General features: G+C 43.2%; 1 protein-coding gene across 1 annotated transcript in view; it reads right to left on the reverse strand.

The window, feature by feature from the left end:
• Positions 1 to 19,959, reverse strand: part of SRBD1 (S1 RNA binding domain 1) — a 173,608-nt gene that overhangs the window by 129,753 nt on the left and 23,896 nt on the right. The window contains 5 exon segments of the mRNA XM_033144900.1: positions 6,686 to 6,793; positions 8,321 to 8,411; positions 9,937 to 10,094; positions 15,060 to 15,167; positions 17,595 to 17,698. Of these exon segments, the coding sequence (XP_033000791.1) occupies positions 6,686 to 6,793; positions 8,321 to 8,411; positions 9,937 to 10,094; positions 15,060 to 15,167; positions 17,595 to 17,698 (569 nt within the window).

Consider the following 19,959-nt stretch of genomic DNA (forward strand, 5'->3'; position numbering starts at 1 on the left):
AGAGAAACATTGGCTGTTTTTTCTCACGTTGTGATTTTTGCATAGCGCATACACACACACACACACACACACACACACACATCATGATTTGTGATATATTGCCAGATCAAAAATTATGAAACCAATATCATGATATGGACTTCAAACCAGTTTTGGACAATATATTGCCCAGTCCTACCCAATCTATAAACAATTGTTTGAAATAATGAAACACCCAAATTGATTGAACTTGCCACTGCTGACTGAAGAGGAAAGCGTAGCAAGATATATTTTACATTGTAAACCGCCCTGTGATCTTCAGGTGAAGGGTGGTATGGAAAGTTGTTGTTGTTACTGTTATTGTTGTTATTACTACTACTACTATATTAATAATGTTTCAGCTCTGGCACTGCATGGGTGAAATTATACAGAGTAGACTCATCAAGGGAACTGCACCGTTGGTCTCCCCAAAATTTCTTTTCCAAAGTTCTTCCACACAGTAGTGAGGCAAGAGTGTTCCAGCGAAGGCACACGTCTAAACCATTTCTCCAAAACGCTTCTTAACAGGTTCAAATGTCAAACAACATTTTATCAAATGCTAATTCTAGCGCATTCCAACCAAAAGTACTAAATAGCTTCCGATTTGCAGGCTGACTAATTTGTTTGCCGAATAATTAATTGCATTTAATTAAATGAGACAATTCAATTGGGCTAGAGAGGGAAAAGGTTGTGTTTGGAGGGGGCACTGCATGTCAACTGCAGGAATAATTTCAGAAACAATGAAATAAGAACAGACACCGACATGTTGGGGGGAGAGAGCTATTTTGAACCAGTTATTCAAACTGGCTTGGCTCCTGAGATCCCACAAGAGTTCCTGAGATTCAAAACATATTAGTTTCATAGTGGAGAGGCTCAGTTCAATGATAGGTAGATAGGTAACCATCCATTTTGTTTTCCATTCTGAATTAAAGGCCTCAAGTAATAATATATTGCTAGAAAAAGTAAAGGCAGGGGAAGGCAGTTACGAAGGTGGTATCACACACTTCCATTTATTGAAGCAGTTTAAAAATCCTGCCTGACAAAATGTTTAGTAGGTTCCAGGACTTCCTTTTTCCGCCGACTGTAAATAATATTTGGGAGTATCTCATTTCCAAACCTTTAAAATGTCAAAACCCGTAAGAGCACATTTTTAATGCAGGCCAGTATGTAGGACTGTAACTGATCTCAGCAATTTGTCAGAAGGTCCACGAGGACTAGGCAAGGATTTGCCTCCTAGATTACAAAAGTTGACATGCTGGATTTGCATTAAGAATATCTAATATAAAGGCTTGCTATGCAAGACAGAGGAGTCCCAAGTCATTCATGAACATTAAGAGCTGGAAAGGGGTGCAAGAACACCCTAATGAATCAGGCCCATGACCCATCTAGTCCAGCATTGTGTTCTCACAGTGGCCAACCAGATGCCTGTGAGAAACCAGCTAGGAGGATTCAAGTACAACAGCACCCATCCCTCCTGTGGTTTCCACCAACTGGTATTCAGAAACATTGCTAGCCCTCTCCTCCATGAACTGGTCTAATCCTCTTTTGAAGCCTTCTAGGTTGGTGGCCATCATTGTCTCCTGTGGGAACTCAATCTAGAACAGGCCATACCCTCCCAACTCCCAGGCACAACAACCCATCAGAAGTGCCTTTGCTTTGTTGGGACTCCATTTCAGCTTACTGGCCCTCATCAAGTCTATTCATGCCTCCAGGTATCTGACTAGTACCTGCTCAGCCTCACTTGGTTCAGCTAATATAAATATTACGGACCTTCGTTTGCATTTGACTATGCTGCGCTCCAAATCCCCTGATGACTGCTCCCACAAGCCTCATAAAGATATGAAATACCATGGAGGACAGAAGCCTGTGAGATCCTACAGCATCATCGACACAGGGGCGAAGCAGAACCACTTTGGAAACTGCCCTGAAGGTAGGTGTGGAACCACCGCAACACCATACCTCCAGCTCCCAAACCAGTGAGAATACCAAGGTCAATAGTATCAAAAGCAGCTGAGAGATCAAAGGGGGCCAGCAGGACTCTACTCCACTGATACACATCATCAACCAGGGCTGTCGCAGTACCAAAACCAAGCTTGAAGTCAGTGTGAAATGTGCCCACGTAATTATAATCACCATCTCCTCTACATGGTGAGATACTGCTTTGCGTATATGACATCGGTGCTGAAATATCTGCACTAGCAGCCTATTAGCTACCAAGCCAAGGTTTAGCTGTTGGCATTCAGACAACTCTCCACCCCACCCCTGGAATAGGTCAAGCCAGTCTGTACGATCTTTTGGAGAAACTCTGCTGGTTGTTCCACTATCAACAGGTTGTCACTTGATGACAAGGCGGGAGGGGGCCATCTCGGTGACAGCACCCAGCCTTCTGAATGAACTCCCTTGAGTAAATCAAGAGGCGGAGACAGGAATTACTTTTGACCACCTCTTTCAAATGTATATATGCTTTTTTAAGCTCTCCTGGGCCCTGCCTTTTAACAGTGTTTTGTACACTGTGAAGTTTCATCTGCAATATATAGTTTTGTGTTATCTTGTTTTTGGGGAACCTAGATGGCAGAAAGTGAGAAGGAATTAAAGAACCTTTTAATGAGCCTGAAAGAGGAGAGCACAAAATATGGTCTGAAGCTCAACATCAAAAAAACTAAGATCATGGCCACTGGTCCCATCACCTCCTGCCAAACAGAAGGGGAAGAAATGGAGGCAGTGAGCGATTTTACTTTCTTGGGCTCCATGATCACTGCAGATGGTGACAGCACTCACGAAATTAGAAGACGACTGCTTCTTGGGAGGAAAGCAATGACAAACCTAGACAGCATCTTAAAAAGCAGAGACATCACCTTGCTGACAAAGGTCCGTATAGTTAAAGCTATGGTTTTTCGAGTAGTAATGTACGGAAGTGAGAGCTGGACCATAAAGAAGGCTGATCGCCAAAGAATTGATGCTTTTGAATTATGGTGCTGGAGGAGACTCTTGAGAGTCCCATGGACTGCAAGAAGATCAAACCTATCCATTCTTAAAGAAATCAGCCCTGAGTGCTCACTAGAAGGACAGATCCTGAAGTTGAGGCTCCAGTACTTTGGCCACCTCATGAGAAGAGAAGACTCCCTAGAAAAGACCCTGATGTTGGGAAAGATGGAGGGCACAAGGAGAAGGGGACGACAGAGGATGAGATGGTTGGACAGTGTTCTCGAAGCTACTAACATGAGTTTGGCCAAACTGCGGGAGGCAGTGAAAGATAGGGGTGCCTGGCGTGCTCTGGTCCATGGGGTCACGAAGAGTCGGACATGACTGAACGACTGAACAACAACAACAACAACAAAGTGAATGTTATCACAGTCTTTTTATTGTTTTATGTACGGTAAGCTGCACTTTGTGGTGTATATTTTTAATAATAAACAAACAAACCAATAAACCCACCAGATCTAGTTGAAGATGCCTCCTGGGGAATTGATCTTCTCATCCCTGCCAGGTGAAAACCTACTTCTTCTTGTAAGAAATTTTCATCTTTCACTTGAGAAAGATGGGCTTTAATGTTTTACAATTTAAAAAAAAAATCTTCTAAGAACTCTCAACTACTGGCTGATGAGATTATCTATTTAAATGCTATGTTAATCAAAACAAATTTTATAATTTTACTAGTTTTAAGATTATTATTATTATTATTAACAAAAATCAAGAAGTACTTGTTTACCTGGAACTTTTGAAAGTCAACTTTTCTAGAGGAAGGCAACTAAGAAAACAATTAAGCTGCAATCCCAAACACTTACTTGTTAATGTGCCACTTTACTTGGGAGTAAGTCCCACTGAATTCATTGGGATTTACTTCCGAGTAGGCATGCATCAGGATTGTGCTGCTAGTAAGTGATTGCAATAATTGGCGAAGTCAAGAAAAAGCAAAATAAAACAAAATAAAAATAATCCTGTTGTTCTCTAACAGCCCCCATCCCAACTTGAAACAAACTGATTTACTGCAGCAAGCAAAAGCTTGTAAAGGGAAGCAAGACAGCTGAAACATTTGACAGGCATTATTAAAAGCCCGGGGATTTGTATCAGCCATTTTCCTTTAAAAGGTGCTTTGAAGTTGGCTATCTTTCATGTACTTCTTTCATGGCACATTAACAAAGAAAACCGAGCGGAGGTAAATCAAGTCCCAAGGTCACCTCTAGAGTTACAGCACCCTGGGTACCCTGATGAATTGAGAATTAATGCTGCATGAGCAGCCAATATAATAATAAAGACTATGGGCTGTTAACCAATCAAGTTTTACAAGTGGATCTGAACCCTTTTTTATCTGCAACCGGAGCAAATACATCTTAATCTCCCCCACCCCCCAACACCATGGTCTTGAAATATAATTATCATAATGCAAACCCCAAACGTTAAATCACCCTTCAAACTGAGAGTGCTGTGAAGCAGAAAAGTAAATGTAATTAGGCTGGGTGAAACATTAGAAACAGAGGAGGGCAAGAGGACTTGAAAGTGGCAAAGTCCGGAGAGACTAATGCAGATATTTGGAAATGTAACACACATTGAAGTCGAAAGGGGCATGTAAAGGTTTGCACAGACACATATAAAATACAAAAGAACGAGAACCGTAAACTAAAACTTTCGCCAGTAAGGGGCCCACTTCAAAGCTAGGAAGTGATTCCATTAGAAAAGACCAAAGCGTTTAATACTGATATTTAAGTTGCTTAAGCAATGGAGTAGAATGCACTGGAAATTAGACGCTCAGTGGACTTTGCTTAATCTCTTTCGGCATAGTTAAATGCTCCCAGATGACCGGTGGCTGCAAATACTACCAGTTTCTCAAAAGCTGGAACAGGGAGAAGTGCTTGCCCAAAGTGAATGAATAAGCACATGGCTCAAAAACTAACAATACAGGCAAATTTCAGAGAAGACAAGCGACAAATGCGGAAAATCTGTACGTATTCTTCACTTGACGATGCTGTTTTCATCAGCCAGCGGTCAAGGGTGCTTAAAGATGCACTAAGGACACAATCCTATTTATATCAATGCAGAAGAAAGTCCACTGAGTTTCATGGGACATTCTCTCAAAGTAAATGTGTAAAGGATTGCAGACTTGGTCCATCAAAATCCAATCCATTCCATTTCAACATAAACATTTTCAGAGTCTTCCCACATATTTCAGTGAGATAAGCTAGAATTAGGGAAGGGCCGTGGCTCAGTGGAAGGGCACCTGTTTTCCATGCAGAGGGCCCCAGCTTCAATCCTTGGTATCTACAGGTAGAACTGGGAATGTTCCATGTCTGAAAATTTGGAGATCCGCTGCCAGTCAGTGCAGACACTACTGAGCTAGATGGGCTGACAATAAGGCAGCTTCTAATGATCTAATTCCATTCAAGAGACAGTTTCCATCTTAACTCCATTTACCCAGTTGGGCTCAATGGCACTTACAGGACATGGTTAGGATTTCACTGTTGGCCAATTGACCTCAGTGGGATTTATCTAAGTAAACACACAGAAGATTTCAGCCTGAAGCACTCCACTTTCTATTATTCTGTTATTAAGATAGACTGTGGTACATCTGCAGTGGCACACCTTCCTCTGCCCCAGCTGCAACAAATCATGTCTCTCCATTATAGGTCTCTATAGCCACAGCAGGCGCTACAATCTCCCAAAAGTTTCACTTCAACCCCAAAGGTGCACTCCTCCATTGCCTCCCCAGACAGGTGGATGACGACAAAAACATGTCACCTAGAAAATCATAATTCAATGTATAGTTTTTGTAAACAATTTTTGTATTTATGGTTTGTATGCATATAAAATCAATAAAAATATTTGGGAAAATCATAATTTGTGGTGCATTGCCCAGTCCAGTCAGGAACTATGGGATGCGGGTGGCGCTGTGATCTAAACCACTGAGCTTCTTGGGCTTGCCGATCAGAAGGTCGGCGGTGTGAATCAACGCTATGGGGTGAGCTCCCGTTGCTCTGTCCCAGCTCCTGCCAACCTAGCAGTTCGAAAGCACACCAGTGCAAGTAGATAAATAGGTACCACTATGGAAGGTAAAGGGTGTTTCTGTGCGCTCTGGTTTCTGTCACATGTGTCCCTTTGCACCAGAAGCAGTGTAGTCATTCTAGCCACATGACCCAGAGAGCTGTCTGTGGACAAACGCTGGCTCCCTCGGCCTGTAAGCGAGATGAGAGCTGCAACCCCATAGTCGCCTTGGACTGGACTTAACCGTCCAGGGGTCCTTTACCTTTACCTTACCTTTATGAAGACAACCAGGTCTACATCTGCGTTCCCAAACTTTTGCTAGTTGGTGAGTGTTGTAGAAATTTGCCTATGGTACAATGGTGAACATTTGCATTCATTGCTCCAATCAGTTTTGCCCCTGGCCTCACCCAGCTGTAAAGTGTTCCCCGTTCCTGTGCTGTACCATGACCATAATTATTGGGACTATCAACGAACTGTTCCCTTCAGTTTGTTTCTACAGGCCCTCTGGAGACTAACGATGATGATGATGATGATGTTTAAATTCTCTTTGTTTGTTTTGAGGTTTTGCCTGAAAACAGCTGGACTGAGCAGAAGGAGATACATGGGGAAATTGCCATCTCAAAAAAAAAAATCATCTGATAGAAACCGCATTTCTACGAAAGCAAAGACGACGCTTCGTATATTTTCTTACCAGTAAGTGACATCCAAAGGCGCAAAGTATTTCTTCGTAATCAAGTCAGCAAAGTAAGCTTCTGTTTCCCTACAAGCCGTTCCATTGCCAATCACAACAGTGCCGCAGCTTTCAGAGGGAGGGGGGAAAAGAGAATATTAAGGTTGAGAAAGTATGGAGTCATCATGGTACCATCTGTCCCAGTAGGGGGCGCTGTTGCTTCCTCAACCAACAGATCAGAGAGAAGATGCATCTGGCTCAACAATATGGAATGAGTAAAAGAAGGTCAACCTACCTGAGTTAACCTGAAGAGGCCACCTAACATAGTACATTGTTTCAGATAGTGGAGATGCAAAGAGCTGGTGTTTGTTTGTTTGTTTATAAGCTCATATACTGTACCACCCTTAAGCAAACTGTCTGGGAAAACTAACCCCGATTTTTACAAATGAAATAAATAAATGAATACAAATGAAATTTTAAAAAAAGTATTTTAGAATGAAAAATTGTGCAGGTGAGCGTGAACTTCTCCTTCAATTCTTTATCCTGCTTCCATTCATGTATATCTATTTTTATAACTTGGTTGGATCAGAAAATGCAATGGGAAGCTGTAATAACACAGGCTGCCATAATTACTTCATGGGCTGAGAATGTGGGGAGTATCTTCTCACAAGACAATGTTGCACGATTAACATTGATAAAAGGGCAGCCCTGTTAACCCGAAATGAATTAATGCACAATGCATTTCCCATACAATCCTCAACAAAGAGAGAACTCTGAAAACTCCTTTACTGTGAATTGAGATGGAACTGCTGCACACATCCATTAATGAAGAAGGAGAAGGAGAAGGAGAGTTTGGATTTGATATCCCGCTTTATCACTACCTGAAGGAGTCTCAAAGCGGCTAACGTTCTCCTTTCCCTTCCTCCCCCACAACAAACACTCTGTGAGGTGAGTGGGGCTGAGAGACTTCAAAGAAGTGTGACTAGCCCAAGGTCACCCAGCAGCTGCATGTGGAGGAGCGGAGACACGAACCTGGTTCCCCAGATTACGAGTCTACCGCTCTTAACCACTACACCACACTGGCTCTCGAAAGAAAGAAGAAAGAGGAATGATGCTCCCTGGTCCAGTTGAGATATCTCAGCTTCACAGCATACCTGGATGCAGTGTGGAAGTATCCCATTAACCATGGTTTCCCATTTCATTTAAACAGGGAAACAATGGAACAAGCCAGACCTTAAACCACAGTTTGAAGCTGGTTCAAGATGAAGTGGGAACCTATGGTTAAAGGAAGGTAATTTCATAATGCATCCAAGTACCCAGAGAAGGGAGTAAGGAAGGTTCATTCATACCTCAGTTTATGAAGCCAGGATATGGTTGGGCAAACATGGCCCCTTTCTTGCCACATTGCATTGGTAGCATCATTGCCCCCCAACACAGCTCAGCAAGGCAGGGAATGTTGGCCCTGTTGTCTCAGCAACAGACATGTGCTCCTCTCCCTCTTCCCAATACCCTGCTAATAGTTGAAAAAGGCTGCCAAAAAGCAGGGGAGGCAGATTTCTAGGGCCACCAAACAGGTTTGCGAAAAGGCACCCCTTCCATTTTGGTTCAGCTCTAATACACAGGCAGAACAAGAGAGTGAAGGTTTGTTTAACATACTTGTAATGCAGCATAAGTGTCCGTATCTTCTCAGCTTCACGGAATCCTTTACCAGAGTGTAAATAGACAACATCAGTATGAAGTATTTGGCCTAAGGTGACAAAAAATGAAAAGCCATCTAGTTAGGAAGAATAAACTTGGTGGCCCATTTCATATGCAACACTAAACCATGGTTTGGTGATACTGGAACAAATTTCAGCAAGCTTCAGGCTCATGCATGCGCCCCTCCTCACAGAAAACAGGAGCTTTTACTTCCTGGTTTAAACAAACCAGAGTTTCTCACTGTGTGCAAAATGAGGGGATACTGGTTAACTATGGTGCCATCTGGGTGTTGTTCAGCAATGCTGGGTGGGGATGATGTAAGCTGGACTCCAACATCACCTGCTATTTCTGCTTTAAACTATGGTTTGTTGAAACAAGCCAGGATGGAGCCTTAGTTTATGAACCCGGCTTTCTTACAAACCATCGCTTAAACTAACCAGTGTTACCCAGTTCAAACATACTAGTTACTTTAAAACTGGGAGGGAAAGCTTCCAACCTCTGCATAGCCACATCAGAGGAGGAAAGAAACAGAGAACCCCAAAGCTTATTCTTGTAGGGCTGAGCCATGATTCAGGGTTGCATCCAAAACAAGCCATTCTTTTAGGAAAGGCCTGTAGCGCAGTTTTCAAGATGGCAAAGATTTGTGTTGCGTGTCTCAACAAAATGAGTTTGGAGAAGGACTGCAGCTCATTGGTAGAACATCTGCTTTGCAAACAGAATGTCTGTTTTAGGGCTCGGATAAACTCCTACTTAAAACCTGGAGAGCCGCTGCTAGTCCGTGCTGACAATATTGAGCTAAATGGACTAATGGTCTGATTCAGTATAAGGCAGCTTCTGGTGTTCCTATTACAGTGGTGCCTCGCTAGACGAAAATAATTCGTTCTGCGAGTGTCTTCGTCTAGTGATTTTTTCGTCTAGCGAAGCACCAATGCAAACCGCTAGTTTTCGCGACGATTTTTTTTTCGTCTTGCAAGGCAGCCCCATAGACTTTTTCGTCTAGCGAGGCATTCGTCTAGCAGGGCACCACTGTAATTCTTGGCATTCGACCATCTTCTTCCAAGTTTACATTCAAGCATCTCCTTAAACGCACCTGTGTTTTATCCTGGCTTATCCTGAATCACCTTTTATTCTACTGTGTCTTCCCTTTTACTTCACATTCCCTCCCTTGTTCTCTAATGTGCCTAAAAGGAATCACGACATGTGCAGGAATAAAACAGTGGAAGGAAAGTGGAGATGGCAGTAACAAAAGACCGAGCTTCTTTATTTTGAAATTCCCTGCCACAGATAAGTCCAGAATGCATTGGACTACAAACTATTAGAAATTAAACTAATTCTTCTATCCCTTTGCTTCCCCCTCCCACCCCCCATTTGCCTAGAGTTTCTCTCTTCTGCTGCGTGGCCTAATGGGCTTTCAGATGTTGCAGGATTCCTATGACACCCCCCCCCCAGCAAGCATAGCTAATGGTCACAGAAGATGCGAGCTATAGTCCAACACCATCTGCAGAGCATGACGTTAGCTACACATTTCCTGATAACACAACTAGTGCTTCTCACAGCTGGAGCTCCACACTTACTGGTTGGTGAAATGATGGCCAGTTTGCAGCCATGTTTGTAGCCAGGATCAACTCCCATCAAGGTCCGTCCTCTTACAGGGCTCATGAGAAGCAACTGGCGGAGATTCCTTCCGAACATCATCACAGATTCCTTCTCTGCGTCTGAAGTCAATTTAGATCTAAGAAAGGAGTGTAGCAAAAAAAAAACAAACAGAGTTATTTCATCACAGGTAGGCAAAATTGCATATTGGCATCCTCACACCAACACTCCATTGCCCTTTTCCACGGTTTTTTCGTCTCTCCTACTCTTACTTTTTAATGAGCGAACACTCCTCTTCCCCCCCCCCCCAAAGTCTGTTTTGATGCGGTGTGGATGACTGCATACGAGACTTAACATCTGCACATGCATTTGTTCTGAAAGACAACACTTCATGCTTGTAATTGTTTTTTAAAATAAAGTTAGTTTAAAAAGAATGTATAGGAGAAACTGTTCAGGCACTTAAAATTCGACAGTACACTTACTGTGGACCGTGACTCAGCTTTTTCATTGCCTGAGTGAATTACATTCTCAAGGAAACTCTGCTCTTGCTTCAAAGGAAACTTTTGCCTCCTCCCTTACTTGCACCTATGGCAGAGGTGAGGAGCCTCTGGCCCAGGGGCCAAATGAGGCCCTTTTTGTCTGGCCTTTGCGACTTGTTGCAGGCCATCAGCGGTAGCCAACGTAGTGCCCTCCAGATGTTGTTTGACTCCAGCTCCCCTCACCCCAGGCAGCTTGTCCAATGGGTCGAGGTGAAGGGAACTGTAGTCCAGCAATATATGTTTTTTTTTAAAAGATATTTTATTATTTTCACATTAAACGACAAAAACACAATACATACACAAATACACCATAGAAAGAAAACATGATAAACACATCAAACAAAAAACAACAAAAGTAAAAGAAAACTTATACATACCTACACAGGAACAATAAACTATCCTTATTCAATTCTAGTTTCTATCTTCTTTAAAGTGGGACTTCCCCCGCTCCCTCAACTGTGTTCACTATCAATATACTTTAGTAACTTTGTATCTTTTTTCTTAACATTAACCAATCTTCTTAATAGTCTTTGGGACATTAATTAATCAAATATAATTCATTAGACTACATATCCTAAAAGATTCTTAAACATTTAAATCATTCATAACAGTACTTCTTGTATACAATTTTATCTAACATCAACTAGCTAAAGCCAATTCACCAAGCTAATTCTGCTCCAATATCCAGATTTACACGATTTTTTAAATAGTCTTTAAATTTCTTCCAATCCTGTCGCACCTTCTCCTCCCTCTGGTCTCGGAGTCTCGCGGTCAGTTCAGCGAGTTCCATAAAGTCCATTAGCTTCATCTGCCATTCTTCCACTGTCGGGATCTCTTCGCCTTTCCAGTTTCTTGCAAGTAAGATTCTAGCAGCTGTTGTGGCATACATAAAAAACACTCTATCCTGACTGGGTATCTCATGATTGGTCATGCTCAAAAGGCAGGCCTCTGGTTTCTTACTAAAGGTAATTTTCATTACCTTCTTGAGTTCATTATAAATCTTCTCCCAGGCAGCTTGTCCAATGGGTCGAGGTGAAGGGAACTGTAGTCCAGCAATATATGGAGGGCATCGCATAAGTACTTTATTATACAGAAATGGATCAGCACAGGCAACTCCCCATTTATGTGGAGGTTGCATTCCGGGTCATTGTGCACGCAAAAGCCCTTTCCACCCCCTTTTCTGTCCACTCCCAGGTAGCCGTGATGCGTGCATGCACATGTGCGTCAACCAGGCGCATGTAAATTGGTCATTGCCTGTACAGATTTCTCTCGGCTCCTAAACAGTGTTTTGCTTCTAGAACTTATTCCTTCCTCTCCTCTCCCCACATGCCCCCCGGGAGGTCCTCTGGAGCCAACTTGATGGCATGTGGAGGGCTGTAGGGGAAAGAGGAGGAAGGGAATGTTTCATTGCGCAACTGGAAGTCTCCTGCACTAGCTGGACAAAGGCACTGGATATCCGTGGGGTTGAACTATTCGTTGTAGATGTTGACTGCTAACTAACGGGGCTGCTGTTGAGAACGCAGAAGGGGCTGTTTTCAGAGAGGATGTGGCTGGGTTGGAGATCCTGAATGGTGGCATTTCAAATAAACAAGAACCCTACGTTTAAAAAAAAGCCTAAAAAGCTTTTAATTCCCATTTCATATCTGCAGCGCCGAAACACCACTTCAGCTGGTTACAAAAGCCATTATATTGTCATTGGTGAAACAGATTGCTTCACAGTCTAGTCAGAACAGCAACCGTGGCAGAGTTGAGCCCAATATTATGACTATGAGGTCGTTAATTTAGGAAGAGGGGGTGGGGATGACAGCTAAAAAGATATAGCTAGAGCAATTAGCCTCCACGAATCCCTCCAGAGAAGTATGAGAAATGGGATTAGAGCAACATGATGGAGCACATTACCAAAACAGTGATTGTGAAATGGATACAATAAAACAATTTTAGCAGCACAGCAGTTTGCATCAAGACCATTATAACCATCTGATGTATTACTCAATATGGGGGGGGGGGGCTCACAATATGGTGCTGTCATAAAAAATGTTAAGGAAATTGCAGTTTGCATACACATGCTGTCAAATCCTCCCCCCCCCCATTTACAATGCATTTTTTGATCATTAAGTTATTTCCCACCATGCTAGCTGCCAGGGGAAATGTGTCTTTCAACTTGCCATTTTTTATTTTTTTTATTTTTCATATTCTTGTGATCTAAAGAACAAATCAGGAAACCGTCGCTACTAAAAGAGCATGTGTCCAAAACTCTTCAATTAGATCGATCCTACACAGGTCTACTTGGAAGTACAGCTTACTGTTAGATTACTGCAACGCACCATACGTGGGGCTGCCTCTGAAGACGGTTTGGAAACTTCAGATGGTGCAATTCAAAGACCAGGTTGTGTTATGTTAACTTCCCTCGGGGGCAAGTTGTGAGACTGACCCCAGGGCAGAACGAAGCCTCTGTGCACTCCTGGCTACTCGAGTCCAGGGGCACATTAGTAATATGTGATTGTTCCCAGCGTCAAGAACAACACACACAAGGCGTGAAGGCTAAAACTACTTTATTGCAGTTAAAATGCAGAATATGTCTCTGCGTAGCCAGCTCGGGATTTCAGAGCTGTCTATAATTGCGCCCAGCACCTCTGAGCCAGAACAGAAAGTAAGATACATCAGTACATTACAATAACATCACATGTGTGGGAAGGCTGGCATGGGCAGTGGTTTTCCCACAGTATGAAAACATGACTCATGGTCAAGTGACCTCGCTTCTTGCAGCTCGGTTTGTAATAATATCACAACAGTTGCTCACTGGGACAAGACAGTTTGAGCATATGTTGCCAACCCTGGCCCAACTGCACTGGCTGCCAATGAGTTTTTACCTACAAAGCCTTAAACAGCTTAGGAACGCAATGCCTCAAGGACTCTCCCTATATGAACCAACCTGGGCCCTACAGTCTGAGGTCCATTTTCATGTGAGTCATCCATAAGAGGTCCAGAGGGTGGAAACACGAGAACGGGCCTTTTCTACGGTGGCTCCCCACTTGTGGAAAAGCTCTCCCCAGGGAGGCTTTCTGGCTCCTTTGTTACCTATCTTTAGCCACCAGGCAAAAATATTCCTCTTCTCCCAGGTCTAATTAAACAATTGACCTTTTAATTTTTAATTTTTGGGGGGGGCACTTTTCTTGCCACTATGGTATGTATTTATATATCGTAAACCACCCTGTGATCCTCGGATGAAGGACAGTATAGAAATCATTCATTCAATCAATCAATCAATCATTCAATATTGATAGCAGCAGGGATTACTTCTGAGTGAGGACTAAGGCATCAAGCAATCTCCTTCACACAAGATACTGAAATATCACAATGTCTGAAATAAGGATGGAGCTATGTGGAGGCACTGGCTGGATTCACAGATTTTCCTGCATCATGATTTTTGCATAGCACATGTGTGCACGATATATTGCCAGTAAAAAATTATGAGGGATGCAGGTGGCGCTGTGGTCTAAACCACAGAGCCTAGGGCTTGCCAATCGGAAGGTCGGCAGTTTGAATCCCCACGACGGGGTGAGCTCCCGTTGCTCTGTCCCAGCTCCTGCCCACCTAGCAGTTCGAGAACACATCAAAGTGCAAGTAGATAAATAGGTACCACTCCGGCGGGAAGGTAAACGCCGCTTCCATCCGCTGCTCTGGTTCGCCAGAAATGGCTTAGTCATACTGGCCACATGACTCCGAAGCTGTCTGTGGACAAATTCAGGCTCCCTCAGCTTATACAGCGAGATGAGCGCACAACCCCAGAGTCGTCTGCGACTGGACCTAACAGTCAGGGGTACCTTTACCTTTACCGTTAAAAAATTATGAAATAAAAATATCACAATGTGGACTTCAAACTGGTTTTAGACTATACAGTGGTACCTCGGTTTACGAACTTAATCCATTCCGGAAGTACATTCTTAAACCGAGGCGTGCTTTCCCTAATGAGGCCTCACACCACTGATGCCCTTCCACCATTCAGCTTCCATTCTTAGACCAAAGTAAAGTTCTCAAACCAAGACACTATTTCCGGTTTTGTGGAGTTTGTAAACCAAATCGTTAAACCGGACTACTCTTGAACCGAGGTACCACTGTATATTGCTGTATCACCCAGCCCCAGTGAGCAGTGCCTTGCTGTATTTTTATAAAAGTGCTGCTTCTAAATACAGTGGTACCTCGACTTACGAATTTAATCCTTTCCGAATGCACATTCGTAGGTCGAAAAATTCGTAAGTTGAAAAAAACGATTTCCCCATAGGAATACATTGGAAACGAAAAATTCAGAAAAATTCGTAAGTCAAGTAAACCGCATCTAAAATTCGTAAGTCAAGTAAACCCCATCTAAAACCACCAACGGATGTCCTTCGGATGTCGAAAAATTCATAGGTGTGCGGGCACTTTTTTCATTTGTAAGTCGAAAAATCCGTATGTCGAATAATTCGTAAGTCGAGGTACCACTGTATTTAAGCAAATACTTTTATTTGATATTCCTACGTCACAGTACACAAAGCAGTTTACAATCCATAAGGCTGTTGCTTTACCTGAATTCTCTGCAGAGAAGTGGATAAATAAGGCGCTTGTAGGAGTCTTCTGTTGAATAACGTAGAAGCTCCATTAATTCAGGCTGTGCATAGGCCTTTGGTCTCCATCTGTGCACAAAAATATTTAAAACTAAGATTATTTGGTAACATGCTACAAGTGTAACCTGCTGAAAGCCATACTATAGCTTCAGCAAAATGGAATTTTAGCACAGGGTTTACAAAGTCCATTACAAATCCCCTCTTTATGTGACTTGGGAGTCCTTGAAACCTGCAAAAGTCTTCTAAGAATATGCATACATACAACATGGTTAACAAAATCTGTGTAACAGAAGCCAAACAGATGGCAAATTGGGTTACTACTATCAACCAAATTTGTAGGAAATTACCTCAAGTGTAACAGCTTGAAACAGTTTGGCCAAGTCCAGAAGAGAATATGGGCACTTGTCACAATTTAGAGGCATGGTCAAATCTTCACAGTCACAGCCAGGTTACCCAACATGTATTTTATGACCTAACTGCCAAGACTACCAGAGAGATAAATGGAAAACTGGCTACTACTTGCATGCATGCATCAATTCATTTAATGTACATCTGTTTAAGATCTTCTGTTGCTTTGGATTTCCCAAATAGATCTTTGACTGACTGCTGCTTTGGGTTTCCCGGAGAAACCTTAGATCTTCTATTGCATTATGTTTCCCCAGCACTTAAGAGTTCAAATAAAAACAGTCAACAACAACTGCTAACTCAGCAAGCATACAAAACAACAACAACCACCCCAAGCAAATCCAGGCAACTATTGCTGTTAAAGCCAAAGGTCAATGGATGAAAACTGTGATCCAGATAGTCACCAGGTCAAGTCTCATCTAGCCACAAGGAGGCCTGTAGTGGTGTGGTGTAGTGGTTAAGAGTGGTAGACTTGTAATCTGGTGAACCGGGTTCGCGTCTCCGCTCCTCCACATGCAGCTGCTGGGTGACCTTGGGCTAGTCACACTTCTTTGAAGTCTCTCAGCCCCACTCACCTCACAGAGTGTTTGTTGTGGGGGAGGAAGGGAAAGGAGAATGTGAGCCGCTTTGAGACTCCTTCGGGTAGTGATAAAGCGGGATATCAAATCCAAACTCCTCTTCCTCCTCCCCTTCTTCTTCTTCTTCTTCTTCTGAGTTCTACCAGCTTCAGTCTCAACCTTCCCCGTGCAAAATATTATTGCATTATACAGATGATGTTATTATATTGGATCTGATCCAGGTTTCCCCCATCTCCATGCCCAGTGCTCTATTTGCTGGCCAAGCCAGCAGTTACTTTTCCAGTTTACTTTGCAGGGCACATTCCCATTGCAGGGTTGCCATATGTCCTCTATTTCTAGGACACATCCTCTTTTTCAGGTCTGGTTGCCATATGTCCTCTTTTCCCCAGACACGACCTTTTTTCAGGATTAAAATTTCTGTCTGGGTGGATTTTTAAAATTTGGCACAATACAGTAAACCAGAAGAGAATCACAACACAGCAGCACCCTAAATTACCTACATACTGTATGAATCCCTTCTCTTGTGGCTGAACTAAAAGGATGCTGGCTCAGCTGCAAGATCTTGGAGAAGGAAGCTGGGAGTGCAAGAGTTAACATCCCTGTCCCTTTAAGGAGAGTCCATATGTACATGTACAGTTTAATAAATTGTTCTGTGCATGCTTATGTTCACAAAGATGTGAACGTGAGCCCAAATACTTTCATGTGGCAAGTGAGGGAGCAATATGTATTATTATTATTTTGTTGTTGAAAGTTAAGAACTTTGCTTAACAGTTTCCATAGCTGACATATAATAGGGGTATTTAAAATAAGAGTCATCAAAGCGATCCATAGTTAGAAGTAAAGGTAAAGATACCCCTGACCATTAGGTCTAGTCGCGGACGACTCTGGGGTTGCCACCGTTTGTCCACAGACAGCTTTCAGGTCATGTGGCCAGCATGACTAAGCAGCTTCTGGCGAACCAGAGCAGCGCACTGAAACACCGTTTACCTTCCCGCCGGAGTGGTACCTATTTATCTACTTGCACTTTGATGTGCTTTCAAACTGCTAGGTGGGCAGGAGCTGGGACTGAGCAATGGGAGCTCACCGCGTCACGGGGATTCGAACCGCCGACCTTCTGATGGGCAAGCTCTAGGCTCTGTGGTTTAGACCACAGCGCCATCCGGGTCCCATAGTTAGAAGTAGAAGTTGGCAAATGTGTCCTCTTTTTTGCTCTTCCAAATATGGCAACCCTACTAGGTCTAAAGCAGCAATAGCCAATGCTGTGCCCTCAAGGTACTGGTGGGTTGCTTACAACTCCTGTCATCTCTGAGCACTGGCCATGTTGGCTGGGGCAGATGGAAGTGACTCCAACATCTGCAGAGAGCCACACTGGCTATTCACTCCCAGCTTCAGATTTTTAGACTAGTCCAAAAGTGTAGGTCCAACAGTTAAAAATCCACACCGAGAAGAGAAATGCATTCAGAGAACACTGATCAGAAAAAGGAATAAAGAACTGACATGCCCTCATACAGACCTTGCATTTACACACCACCTACAGAATTCAAACTTCACGCCGTCAGGAATGTTGACCTTCACTGTCAGGACTTTGAGATTCTCCCCTCGGTTAATGGCTAGAATCTAAACGGCAAATAGAAATGGAGAACATATAAGACACACATAACAGTATGCCAAAATGGCTTCCATAGGACCAAAACCTAGAGATGAATGAACTATGTTTTCAGTGGGGTTTTTTTGGGTGGGAGGGGGTGTTCCTCTGCTTTTGTTTAAGTTAGGGGAGGGGCAAAACTGAGTTATGCAAAACTAAGTATGCAAAATAAGAGAAAGAATGTATATGTGGTCACTTTGCTTAATGTATACAGGATGTAGAATCCTATTTTTGCTAGACCAAGATCTGGATTACCTAGGTGTAGAATATTAATTTTGTTTTTGAACCACAGGGTACACACAGGCTTGAGTCCTGGTTTGTTTTTATACAGCTCAATCAGCTAACTCTGCAATCTTGCTTTGCACGTCAGATGTAGGGGCAGGTGTGCACAGCTTGGCCAAAAGGGGAGATGACCCGGCAGGCCTCATTTTTATTTATTTTACTTAGGAAAATATTTATATACCACTAAATCATAGAAAAACATCGAAGTGGTTTGCAATTATACCTACATCTATATCTACAGAATAAAAACATATACGGGTTTAAAATCAGAAACCATCAACTAACTATTATGGAAAGATGTTATCTTAATTGCCTGCATAGAAAAGTTTTCAACAGGCACCTGAAGGTTGAAACTGAAGCCACCTGTTGAATCCTTACTGGCAGGACTGGGCCAACGATATTAAAGGCTCTACTTCATATCGGTGTCAGATGGGCCTCTCTGACTCAAGGGACAAGCAACGGCACTCCTGCTCGTGACCTCAATGGCTGAGCAAGGATATAAGGGTTCAGGGAATCCCTAAGGAACCCTGGCGCTAAGTCGTTCAGGGCTATGTAAATGAATACAGGGACCTTGAACATGGCTCAATAGCAGATGGACATTTACTAGGTCTGTGGGCCAGAGCTTCCCCACCCCTAGGCTAAATTAAAAAGTGTATTAATAGTGCATGAGCTCCACAGGATTCTCCAAGTCACATAATCCCAACTAAGCGACTGGGTTGCATGACATCTGAAGGGTTGCTAAAATGTATTTAAGTACTTTTCATGTATTTAAGTACTTTTCCACCTTTTCAGTGTAAGCTGCTCTCAGAGTAACAAAGATTCTCCCCTGCCCTGTTTATCCAGGGACACAGAGAGAGAGAGAGGAAGAGGAAGAAGAAGAGGAGGAGGAGGAGGAGGAGGAGTTTGGATTTGATATCCCGCTTTATCACTACCCGAAGGAGTCTCAAAGCGGCTAACATTCTCCTTTCCCTTCCTCCCCACAACAAACACTCTGTGAGGTGAGTGGGGCTGATAGACTTCAAAGAAGTGTGACTAGCCCAAGGTCACCCAGCAGCTGCATGTGGAGGAGCGGAGACGCGAACCCAGTTCACCAGATTACGAGTCTACTGCTCTTAACCACAAAGATTCTCCCCTGCTCTGTTTATCCAGGGACAGAGAGAGAGGGAGGGAGGGAGGGAGGGAGAGCGTGCTTCGAGGCTGTGCAGGGATTTAACCAAACTGTTGTCACAATCCCATTTGACCCAAACGAAAAGGCTTGGAAACCCAAAGATCATCTGAGTACTACTAAAGGGTCAAAGGAACCAGAAATGATTCCAGCCAAGGGAACCATCTTATGGATGTCTCACTTGATAACTGCCACCCATCACTCTGACCACAAACCAAGCTCTGCCTTGATCCCGGATTCTCCCACTTCATCCCTTGGGCCTCCAGAGCAAAGGCAACAGCAGACCCAGTAGGAAGGCCTAAGTCAGCATAATAATGCCTGTTTGACTGCGAGAACAGGATGCCTGGACTAGATAGGCTAATAGCCTGATCCAGAAAGGCTCTTCTTGTGTTCTTATGGAATAATAACATTTCCATGAAATGATAAGTATTCATTTTAACAGTCAGCAAAGGGGGGGGGGGACAATGATTGCTAGGTACGCGGAAATCCACATGCTCCCGAAAGTTAAGAAAACCATACATTTCCGATACATTAGACGTGCAGAGAAACCATTAAAAAGCTGTTAAAAGTTGACATCCCTGTGTTGCTGTGCATGTTGATGTATGCTGTGGGCCCTCAGCCCTGTCACAAGCAAGCTTGCTGTGTCAATCACGAACTTTAATTCAATCACTAGCTAACTCAGACATGTCACATATGTTAAACACAATGGTCTGAAAATGACCCGGGGGCATCGCACCAATTTATATTCCTCAGCTTTCCCTGTGCATGTTGACATACCAGGCCTGA

This window comes from Lacerta agilis, chromosome 3 (genome assembly GCF_009819535.1).
Source record: "Lacerta agilis isolate rLacAgi1 chromosome 3, rLacAgi1.pri, whole genome shotgun sequence".
NCBI classification, from domain to species: domain Eukaryota; kingdom Metazoa; phylum Chordata; class Lepidosauria; order Squamata; family Lacertidae; genus Lacerta; species Lacerta agilis.